This window comes from Bubalus kerabau, chromosome 10 (assembly GCF_029407905.1).
Source record: "Bubalus kerabau isolate K-KA32 ecotype Philippines breed swamp buffalo chromosome 10, PCC_UOA_SB_1v2, whole genome shotgun sequence".
In the NCBI taxonomy this organism is placed as follows: Eukaryota; Metazoa; Chordata; class Mammalia; order Artiodactyla; family Bovidae; genus Bubalus; species Bubalus kerabau.
Window position 1 is genome coordinate 91,316,355 of NC_073633.1, and position 11,322 is coordinate 91,327,676.

Sequence of the window (11,322 nt, forward strand, 5' to 3'; positions counted from 1 at the left end):
ACTCAAATATTAATCAAGAGCTTTCTATCTTAAAGATCTATAGTTATTTCAGAGCTGGAAAAGATGAAGAATCTATATAGCTCTATTAACTTACAGATGAGGACAACAAGACTCTGTTCACTGACTTTTTTTTTGGTATTTTTCTAATGAAATGAGAGTGGACCTCTACGGGCATTTTGAGATTAGTTCAGTCGTGTCCAACTCTTTGCGACCCCATGAACCACAGCATGCCAGGCCTCCCTGTCCATCACCAACTCCCGGAGTCTACCCAAACTCATGTCCATTGAGTTGGTGATGCCATTCATCCTCTGTCGTCCCCTTCTCCTCCTGCCCTCAATTCTTCCCAGTATCAGAGTCTTTTCGAATGAGTCAGCTCTTTGCATCAGGGGGCTAAAGTACTGGAGTTTCAGCTTCAACATCAGTCCTTCCAATGAACACCCAAGACTGATCTCCTTTAGGATGGACTGGTTGGCTCTCCTTGCAGTCCAAGGGATTCTCAAGAGTCTTCTGCAACACCACAGTTCAAAAGCATTAATTCTTTGGTGCTCAGCTTTCTTTATAGTCCAACTCTCATATCCATACATGACTACTGGAAAAACCGTAGCCTTGACTAGATGGATATTTGTTGGCAATGATTCTGCTTTTTAATATGCTGTCTAGGTTGGTCATAGCTTTCCTTCCAAGGAGTAAGCGTCTTTTAATTTCATGACTGCAATCACCATCTGCAGTGATTTTGGAGCCCCCAAAAATAAAGTCAGCCACTGTTTCCACTGTTTCCCTATTTGCCAAGACGTGATGGGACCGGATGCCATGACCTTCGTTTTCTGAATGTTGAGCTTTAAGCCAACTTTTTCACTCTCCTCTTTCACTTTCATCAAGAGGCTCTTTAGTTCTTCTTCACTTTCTGCCATAAGGGCGGTGTCACCTGCATATCTGAGGTTATTGATATTTCTCCCGGCAATCTTGATTCCAGCTTGTGTTTCTTCCAGCCCAGCGTTTCTCATGATGTACTCTGCATATAAGTTAAATAAGCAGGGTGACAATATACAGCCTTGACGTACTCCTTTTCCTATTTGGAACCAGTCTGTTGTTCCATGTCCAGTTCTAACTGTTGCTTCCTGACCTGCATACAGATTTCTCAAGAGGCAGGTCAGGTGGTCGTGTATTCTGATCTCTTGAAGATTTTCCACAGTTTGTTGTGATCCACACAGTCAAAGGCTTTGGCATAGTCAATAAAGCAGAAATAGATGTTTTTCTGGAACTCTCTTGCTTTTTTGATGATCCAGCAGATGTTGGCAATTTGATCTCTGGTTCCTCTGGCTTTTCTAAATCCAGCTTGAACATCTGGAAGTTCACTGTTCACGTATTGCTCAAGCCTGGCTTGGAGAATTTTGAGCATTACTTTATTAGCAGGTGAGATGAGTGCAATTGTAGTGCAGTTTGAGCATTCTTTGGCATTGCCTTTCTTTGGGATGGGAATGAAAACTGACCTTTTCCAGTCCTGTGGCCACTGCTGAGTTTTCAAAATTTGCTGCCATATTGAGTGCAGCACTTTCACAGCATCATCTTTCAGCATTTGAAATAGCTCAACTGGAATTCCATCACCTCCACTAGCTTTGTTTGTAGTGGGGCTTCCTAAGGCCCACTTGACTTCACATTCCAGGATGTCTGGCTCTAGGTGAGTGATCACACCATCGTGATTATCTGGGTCGTGAAGATCTTTTTTGTACAGTTCTTCTGTGTATTATTGCCACCTCTTCTTAATATCTTCTGCTTCTCCTAGGTCCATACCATTTCTGTACTTTATTGAGCCCATCTTTCCATGAAAAGTTCCCTTGGTATCTGCAGTTTTCTTGAAGAGATCTCTAGTTAGTCTTTCCCATTCTTTTGTTTTCCTCTATTTCTTTGCATTGATCGCTGAGGAAGGCTTTCTTATTTCTCCTTGCTATTCTTTGAAACTCTGTATTCAAATGAGTGTATCTTTCCTTTTCTCCTTTGCTTTTGCTTCTCTTCTTTTCACAGCTATTTGTAAGGCCTCCTCAGACAGCCATTTTGGTTTTTTGCTTTTCTTTTTCTTGGGGATGGTCTTGATCTCTGTCTCCTGTACAATATCACAAACCTCCGTCCATAGTTCTTCAGGCACTCTGTCTATCAGATCTAGTCCCTTAAATCTATTTGTCCCTTCTGCTGTATAATTATAAGGGATTTGATTTAGGTCATACCTGAATGGACCAACCTAGATAGCATATTCAAAAGCAGAGATATTACTTTGCCAACAAAGGTCCATCTAGTCAAGGCTGTGGTTTTTCCAGTGGTCATGTATGGATGTGAGAGTTGGACTGTGAAGAAAGCTGAGCACCGAAGAATTGATGCTTTTGAACTGTGGTGTTGGAGAAGACTCTTGAGAGTCCCTTGGACTGCAAGGAGATCCAACCAGTCCATTCTAAAGGAGATCAGTCCTGGGTGTTCTTTGGAAGGACTGACACTAAAGCTGAAACGCCAGTACTTTGGCCACCTCATGCAAAGAATTGACTCATTGGAAAGACTCTGATGTTGGGAGGGATTGGGGGCAGGAGGAGAAGGGGATGACAGAGGATGAGATGACTGGATGGCATCACTGACTTGATGGATGTGAGTTTGAGTGAACTCCGGGAGTTGGTGATGGACAGGGAGGCCTGGTGTGCTGAGGTTCATGGGGTCACAAAGAGTCGGACATGACTGAGCGACTGAAGTGAACTGAACTGAATGGTCTAGTAGTTTTCCCCACTTTCTTCAAGTCTGAATTTGAGAATAAGGTGTTCATGACCTGAGCCACAGTCAGCTCTTGGTCTTGTTTTTGCTGACTGTATAGAACTTCTCCATCTTTGGCTGCAAAGAATATAATCAATCTGATTTCGGTGTTGGCCATCTGGTGATGTCCATGTGTAGAGTCTTCTCTTATGTTGTTGGAAGAGGGTGTTTGCTATGACCAGTGCGTTCTCTTGGCAAAACTCTATTAGCCTTTGCCCTGCTTCATTCTGTTCTCCAAGGCCAAACTTGCCTGTTACTCCAGGTGTTTCTTGACTTCCTACTTTTGCATTCCAGTCCCCTATAATGAAAAGGACATCTTTTTTGGGTGTTAGTTCTAAAAGGTCTTGTAGGTCTTCATCAGTTCAGTTCAGTTCAGTTCAGCTGCTCAGTCATGTCCGACTCTTTGCGACCCCATGAATCGCAGCACGCCAGGCCTCCCTGTCCATCACCAAATCCCGGAGTTCACCCAGACTCACGTCCATCGAGTCAGTGATGTCATCCAGCCATCTCATCCTCTGTCGTCCACTTCTCCTCTTGCCCCCAATCCCTCCCAGCATCAGAGTCTTTTCCAATGAGTCAGCTCTTCGCATGAGGTGGTCAAAGTACATAGAACTGTTCAACTGCAGCTTCTTCAGCATTACTGGTCATTTACACAGCATTACTGTGAGATTAGGTGTTTTGGAAATTGATGACCAACCTTGAGTTGTTTCTTTGTCTTGTTTTCATTGAGTATTTTTATTTTAAAAAAATTTGTATTTATTTTTTGCTGTGCTGGCTTTCTCTAGTTGCAGTGAGTTGGGGCTACTCTCTAGTTTGAGGTGCACAGGCTTCTCATTGTGGTGGCTTCTCTTGGTGTGGAGCACAGGGTCTAGAGTGAGGGCTCAGTAGTTGGGCTGGGGGAGGTGAGATCTTCCTGGAGCAGGGATCAAACCTGTGTCCCCTGCACTAGCAAGTGGACTCCCAAACTCTGGCTCACCAAGGAAATCCAAAACCGTGTTTAAGATTGGAATTTATGAGCAACATGTCAAACTCAGTAAGCATTTGATATATACTTTTTTAATGGCTGACAAAACCAAATCAGGAGATAAATCTAAGTCTGTTTGCTAAGGCTGCCATAACAAAATACCAGACTAGGCAGCTTAAACAATAGAAATGTATCTTGTCCCAGTTCTGGAGGCTAGAAATCTGAAGGTCAAAGTGTTGAAATGATGAATGATGATAAGGCTTCTCTCCTTGACTGGTAAATTGCTATCTTCGTCCTCTATCTTCACAAGTTCTTTCCTCTGTGCACACACACCTGTGTCCAAATTTCCTCTTCTTATAAGGACACTAGGGTGTATTGGATTAGGGCCCACCCTAATGACCCCATTTAACCTTAATTACCTCTATGAAGGCCCTCTCTCCAAATGTAGTCGCATACTGAGATACTGAGAGGACTTCAACATGTGAATTTGGCAGGGGTGAGGGGGTAACATAATTTAACACATAGCATCAGTTTATGTGAATTCCTTACCTGGAGGACAGAAATGACAGCAGAAACTCCAGAAAACGTAAAATAATTAGTCCAAGATACCATTTGTGTATGTGCTGTGCTCAGTAGTGTCTCTTTGCGACCCCATGGACTGTAATAGCCCGCCAGGCTCCTCTGTCCATGAGATTCTCCAGGCAAGAATACTGGAGTGGGTTGCCTTTTCCCCCTCCAGGGGATCTTCCCAACCCAGGGATTGAACCTGGGGTTTCCTGCATTGGTAGGCGGGTTCTTTACTATTGAGCCCACAGGGAAACCCAGATATCATTTGAACAGTTAACAAATTGAACTTTAGGATTTTTGTTCTTTTTTAAAAATATTTATTTTTATTTATTTATTTGCCTGCACAAGGTCTTAGTTGTGGCATGTGGGATCTAGTTCCCCAATCAGGGATCAAACCCAGGGCCCCAGCATTGAGAGCTCATAGTCTTAGCCACTGGACCACCAGGGGAGTCCCAGGATTTTTGTTCTTATTAGGTACAATTTACTGAAGAAAATTTCATGGAAACTATTAAAAAGAAATGATGAAAAGTAACTGCTTTTTCTTTCAGACTTCCTTAAGTTACCTCCAAATTCTCTTCCCAAAGATGTTCACAGGGTAAATGCCTCTTATTATGCCCAAAATGAAGTTCATCAAAAGAAAATAAGTTATCTTACACAGAAAGTTCTGTTTTTATTGATTAGAACTGTATATAGTTGTTATTCTTTCATCACACATATAATACACAGTAATCATCAAGTAACTGATGCTAAAATAACTTATTGACAAATTCTAATATTGACAACAGAATAGTTCTATCTCTATTAACAATAAAAAACAAAACTGCTAAGTATCTTGGAAAATTTAAATGCAGACCATTATTTCACAATTTGGAAGTCTGTGTAGTCCAGCTTTACGATGACCTTCTCATTGTGGAAGCTTGCTCTGTCGATGTGTGACTTGGGGCTTCCTTTTGTCTCAAGCCATGCCTGCATATGACGTACTTTGGAGGCGGGCCCTTGCAACTGTCCTTGCACTGTGCCCTGGTCAGTGTTCTGGACCCAGCCTACTAATCCAAGCTTTTTACCCTCAGCCTAAGGGAAAGAAAAAGACAAGAAAGAGAAATCCAGTGAGACTGAACAAAACAAAGCGAGACTATAATCTCTTGCCAGAACCTTGGCGTACAATCAAGCCACTGAAATTAATTTTGTCCAGAACAGTCAAAACAGAACTACAGCAAGGAGAATCTCATTGCTGATATTAACATGAAGTGTTGACCACTTGACTTCATTTCCTTCTTCTACCCTATAAAACCCAGGCACCAGAATTTTTCACTGTGTAGTCAATTTGATTAAGTACTAAAGATTTAAGACCAAATCAGATGTTTTCAAAATGATTCTCTAAGGCTGATTGTTGTTAGGATACTGGATTATATCTTGTTCATTTTCCTTCTCCTAATCAAGAATCTAATAGATATATTAAATAGAAAAAAGCATAAAGTTATCTGATCCTTCTGTTTCTCTTTAGCCAAGACCAACTGCAGCCATGAAATTAAAAGACGCTTACTCCTTGGAAGGAAAGTTATGACCAGCCTAGATAGCATATTCAAAAGCAGACACATTACTTTGCCAACAAAGGTCCATCTAGTCAAGGCTATGGTTTTTCCTGTGGTCATGTATGGATGTGAGAGTTGGACTGTGAAGAAAGCTAAGCGCCGAAGAATTGATGCTTTTGAACTGTGGTGTTGGAGAAGACTCTTGAGAGTCCCTTGGACTGCAAGGAGATCCAACCAGTCCATTCTAAAGGAGATCAGTCCTGGGTGTTCTTTGGAAGGACTGATGCTAAAGCTGAAACTCCAGTACTTTGGCCACCTCATGTGAAGAGTTGACTCATTGGAAAAGACTCTGATGCTGGGAGGGATTGGGGGCAGGAGGAGAAGGAGACGACAGAGGATGAGATGGCTGGATGGCATCATTGACTCGATGGACGTGAGTCTGAGTGAACTCCGGGAGTTGGTAATGGACAGGGAGGCCTGGCGTGCTGCAATTCATGGGGTTGCAAAGAGTCGGACACGACTGAGCGACTGAACTGAACTGAATACCTAAACAAACCCAGATGACTAAGTGTCCATTATATCTTTAAAGATCATTAGAGAGTATTTCACAATTTCCTGGGCAAATCATTCCATTGTTCTCACTGTAGAGGAACTGTCTAATCCAAGGTCTTTACCTTGCATTCAAAGCCCACTTTCTCTCATCCTCTGAGAGAAGGAAAAAGTTGCTGGTGAGCAGCCTCTAAACACCTATATTTTATAAGACCACATTAACTATTGTTTTCACTTGACTTTCTTCTGTCTAAATAATCACAAGGCCTTTAATGTTGAATAAGCTTAGGAAAAACATCTAATCATTTTAACTGCTCTTTTCTTGGACTTTTTATTCTTTCCTATAAAGCATTAACTGTGAAATAACTGAAAATTGGGGGAAAGTAGCAATGTTTCAGAGGCAATTTTATTTTTGTAAAATTTCCAACTAAGGATTTATAAAAGTTATTGCTTGTTACATTCTATCTAAATAGAAGGAGTTGGATTACAAAAGAAAATGGGAGTTAACATGACTGCATGTCCAAATGCTGGACTAGTGATCTAGTAAATATGGGAAATTGCTGGAGTTGGCCAAAGAAAATGTTATGCAGAGCAAAAGTATGTTTGATGAGGAACTGAAGTATTCATTAAATCAGTTATGTTCAAAGCAAAGACATGTTTGCATAATGAACAAAAGAGACTTCGGTCAAATAACAGTTTAAAGGATATGGAGGAAATTAAGGAATGAAGAAAAATAAGAGATATCTAAAGCATGATTAAGGGATGTAGACTGAAGCATTTAAAAAGAATACAGAGAATGGATTTGAATCATACTCCACATCCCACTGACTTTGTGCAACAACCGCACTCTCTCCTACTTCATATTAACCCAGGGGAGTGGGCCATGCCTAGTTCGTAGTTACCTTATATGGTAACTTGCTATAAGATCGATTGTGTTGAGGTTTTGAGCAGGAGGTTATAATAGTTCAATAACATTTTAAACTGTAGTGTGATTTATCTGAACTCCTGAGAGTAAACAAAACACTCCCAACTTTGGCAGGTGTTGAGAATGGGGATTTCCTATGGGTTTTGTCTGGGCACTGGATTCTGTTCTTATTTTTAAATGGTAACACAATATTGCTGAGTCATGTTCAGCTTTGACTATATATCTAAACAAGCAAGTAGTGCTCTCTCCTAAGAAAATTCCAAAAAGCTGATTCTCCCTCAAAACCATATTTCCTCTTGAACAGTCATCTGGAAATATTTTAAGGATTATAGTCAACAATTCTAGTCTCAATCTAAAAAAAGGTTATCCTCAAACCAATAACATAGACCTTCCACATTAAGAAACTAGAAAGAGAGGAGCAAACTGAACTCAAATCAAGCAAAAAAAGGGAAATAATAAAGATTAGAGCAGGAGTTAATAAATAAAACAGAGATAAAGAAACTTCTCTGGTGGTACAGTGGTTAAGAATCCGCCTTGCAATATGGGTTTGATCCTTGGTAGAGGAACTAATTTCCTACATGCCCCAGAGCGACTAAGACACACGACCCCCACAACCCCAATTAGGGAGTCCTTGCTCAACAAAAGATCTGCAGGACTTAACGAAGATCCTGTTAACCACAACTAAGAGACCCACCACAGCCAAATAAATATTTAAAAATTGTTTTTCTGTATTCTTTTATTTTCTTTTTACACTGAGGGTTGGGAGGTGCTATAAAGATGGGCTCTCCTGCCATCTGCTTCTTTTCCCTCAACAACTTTAATTAATCTTCATTAATTTTTAATCCATTTATTAAGCCACAGGAACTTACCCTACATGAAAGTGAAAGTTGCTCAGTTGCGTCTGACTCTTTGTGACCCCATAGACTTTATAGTCCATGGAATTCTCCAGGCCAGAATACTGGAGTGGGTAGCCTTTCCCTTCTCCAGGGAATCTTCCCAACCCAGGGATCGAACCCAGGTCTCCTGCATTGCAGGCGGATTCTTTACCAGCTGAGACACAAGGGAAGCCCAAAAATACTCGACTAGGTAGCCTATCCCTTCTCCAGGGGGTCTTCCCGACCCAGGAATCAAACCAGGGTCTCCTGCATTGCAGGCAGATTCTTTACCAACTGAGCTATCAGGAAAGCCTACCCTACGTAACTGGAGGCAAAGCTATCTGGAACATAGCTCTTGCTAGGACTTTCAGTAATTCTTTTCTTCCAACAGGCACTTCATATATGAGCAGGGATCAGGAGGAACTGATTTGCAAATCATTGGAAAAAGAGGTAGTGGCACTTAACATTCACATTTCAAAGATTCAGGTTTGAACTTTAAAGTGGCTTTGGCAAGTTCTGCAGTCTTAACTCATTATTTTTGGGGTTGGAGATACACTGGGAAGGCAGTAGCCTGATACTCCCCTATAGAAGACAGAAGGCAAACTAAGATTTCATCTTTGTCATTAGGGAAGATTGATGAAAGTCAAAGAGGAGAGTGAAAAAGTTGGCTTAAAGTTCAACATTCAGAAAACGAAGATCATGGCATCTGGTCCCATCACTTAATGGGAAATAGATGGGGAAACAGTGGAAACAGTGTCAGACTTTATTTTTGGGGGCTCCAAAATCACTGCAGATGGTGATTGCAGCCATGAAATTAAAAGACGCTTACTCCTTGGAAGGAAAGTTATGACCAACCTAGATAGCATATTCAAAAGCAGACACATTACTTTGCCAACAAAGGTCCGTCTAGTCAAGGCTATGGTTTTTCCAACGGTCATGTATGGATTTGAAAGTTGGACTGTGAAGAAAGCTGAGCGCCGAAGAATTGATGCTTTTGAACTGTGGTATTGGAGAAGACTCTTGAGAGTCCCTTGGACTGCAAGGAGATCCAACCAGTCCATCCTAAAGGAGATCAGTCCTGGGTGTTCTTTGGAAGGACTGATGCTAAAGTTGAAACTCCAATACTTTGGCCACCTCATATGAAGAGCTGACTTATTAGAGTTGACTCTGATGCTGGGAGGGATTGGGGGCAGTCGGAGAAGTGGACGACAGGATGAGATGGCTGGATGGCATCAATGACTTGATGCACATGAGTTTGGGTGAACTCTGGGAGTTGGTGATGGACAGGGAGGCCTGGCGTGCTGCAATTCATGGGGTCGCAAAGAGTCGGACACAACTGAGCGACTGAACTGAAATGAGTGAAGTTAAGGCAGAGGCTGTCAATAGTCTGTTCATCCCAATTACTAATATGTCATACCAGGTTCCATGTTCAGTGTTACTATTACTTACCCTGGAATGAATACAGTATTTTCATTAGAAAAGCTTCACCTGGAAAAGGTGTTGTTGCTTAGTCCCCAAGTCGTGTCCGACTCTTTGTGACACCTTGGACTGTAGCCCTCCAGCTCCTCTGTCCATGGGATTTCCCTGACAAGAATATTGGAGTGGGCTGCCATTTCCTTCTCCAAAGGATCTCCAAGGGATCTTTCTGACTTAGGGATAGACAGAACCCACGTCTCTTGCATTAGCAGGAGATTCTTTACCACTGAGCCACCTGGGAAGTCCTCCCCTGGAAAAGGTATTTGTTCTTTAAAACCTAAAATGAGCAGAATTAAGGAATTAAGTAGGGGAATGGGAGAAAGTTTAAGAGAAAAAAAGGTCTGAAGAAAATGCAACAGCTACAGACGAAGCAGTTACATAAATTACATAGTCATTGAAATGTCATCTCTTTGATCAGTGTTAACTTTCCTATAAGAATTGTGATTTGTTTTGATGATGCCCCAATAGGGAGAACTGGGGAAGCCCTTTCTCTTTGTAAAAGAGAAGCTCGTCCATATGTGTGTTGGTACTCAATACCACTGTTAGACCAATAATAACAGCAGACAAAGCTTCCAGTAGGGATTCCCAGGTGACTCAGTGGTAAAAGAATCCACCTGCCAATCCAAGAGACCTGGATGGAGGAGATCCCCTGGAGGAGGAAATGGCAACCCACTCTAGTATTCTCGCTGGGAAAATCCCATGGACAGAAGAGCCTGGAGGGCTATATAGTCTGCGGAGCTGAAGAGTCGGACACGACTGAGCATGCACACACACACAGAGAAAAGCTTCCATTTGCGTTGTGGTTTACCCATTGCAAAGCATTTTCATACCTATTCTTCCACAAACCACCTCTTTGCCATTCAGCTAACAAAGAGCCAGCTTCTCCAAAGCATATTTTTCGGGAACATTTCTCTTGTTCCCATGCTGATAACGTAGGTAGGGTCACATACCTGAGTGTACTTGCGGAAAAACACTCCTTGCACCTTTCCAAAAATTTCATAATCCACTGATATCAGGGTATCCCCTTCTGCCATGCTCATGCTCAAACCTGTCAGAGACCAGGATAGCAGCAAAATAAAGGACTCATTATCCTACTCCAGGGCCCCCAATCCTTAGGCAGAAAGGGTCATCACATCCATAGCTGTACATCCTTAACCACTGCGACCTCTCCCTGACCTTAAGGTGCCCGTACTTCGGATACGTGTAAGCGCGGGTGTCTGAAGTAACAGGAAGACACCTGCAAGGGAGCTTCGGGTCGCGATTGCCCACAGAGGCCACTTTTGGGGCAATTATCCAATTACCTCCTTATTATTATTCTTATTATCCTGCTTATCCAATTACCTCCCTACACCCATCCCCGGTCCCACTTCCTCTCCATCCTTCCCTCTTCCTACAGACCTGCCTTCCACGCTGCCGCCAGTACCTCCTCCTATTAAATTTTAGGGCTAATCGAACTCACGGGCACGCCCCGGGTCCCTGTCCCAGGCTCACCCTCCTTGTCGTCCTCTCAAGCGTTAGGGACTACCCGGCAGACCACCAGGCCAACAGTCACCCCTCAGCCGCGTAACCGCCGCGCCCGGAAGCTTAGAAGGCGGCTCCTCCTTCGCCGCCTCTCCTGTCTATCACCTCCACCGGCCAATCACG

General features: G+C 42.5%; 1 protein-coding gene across 3 annotated transcripts; it reads right to left on the bottom strand.

Annotated features, from left to right (window-relative positions):
* Nucleotides 1-4,966: 4,966 nt before the first annotated feature.
* On the bottom strand, nucleotides 4,967-11,322 carry ACYP1 (acylphosphatase 1). Of its 3 annotated transcripts, none has more exons than XM_055536442.1 (3): nucleotides 11,170-11,322; nucleotides 10,629-10,726; nucleotides 4,967-5,392 (listed from the first exon to the last, which is right to left on the bottom strand). In XM_055536442.1, exons 2-3 carry the CDS (start codon nucleotides 10,716-10,718, stop codon nucleotides 5,177-5,179), a joined length of 306 nt encoding a protein of 101 aa, XP_055392417.1. In that variant the 5' UTR covers nucleotides 10,719-10,726; nucleotides 11,170-11,322; the 3' UTR covers nucleotides 4,967-5,176. The 3 variants fall into 3 exon arrangements, with proteins under 3 accessions (XP_055392417.1, XP_055392418.1, XP_055392419.1); XM_055536443.1 differs by having other exon boundaries at nucleotides 11,077-11,203; XM_055536444.1 differs by lacking the exon at nucleotides 11,170-11,322 and adding an exon at nucleotides 11,138-11,160.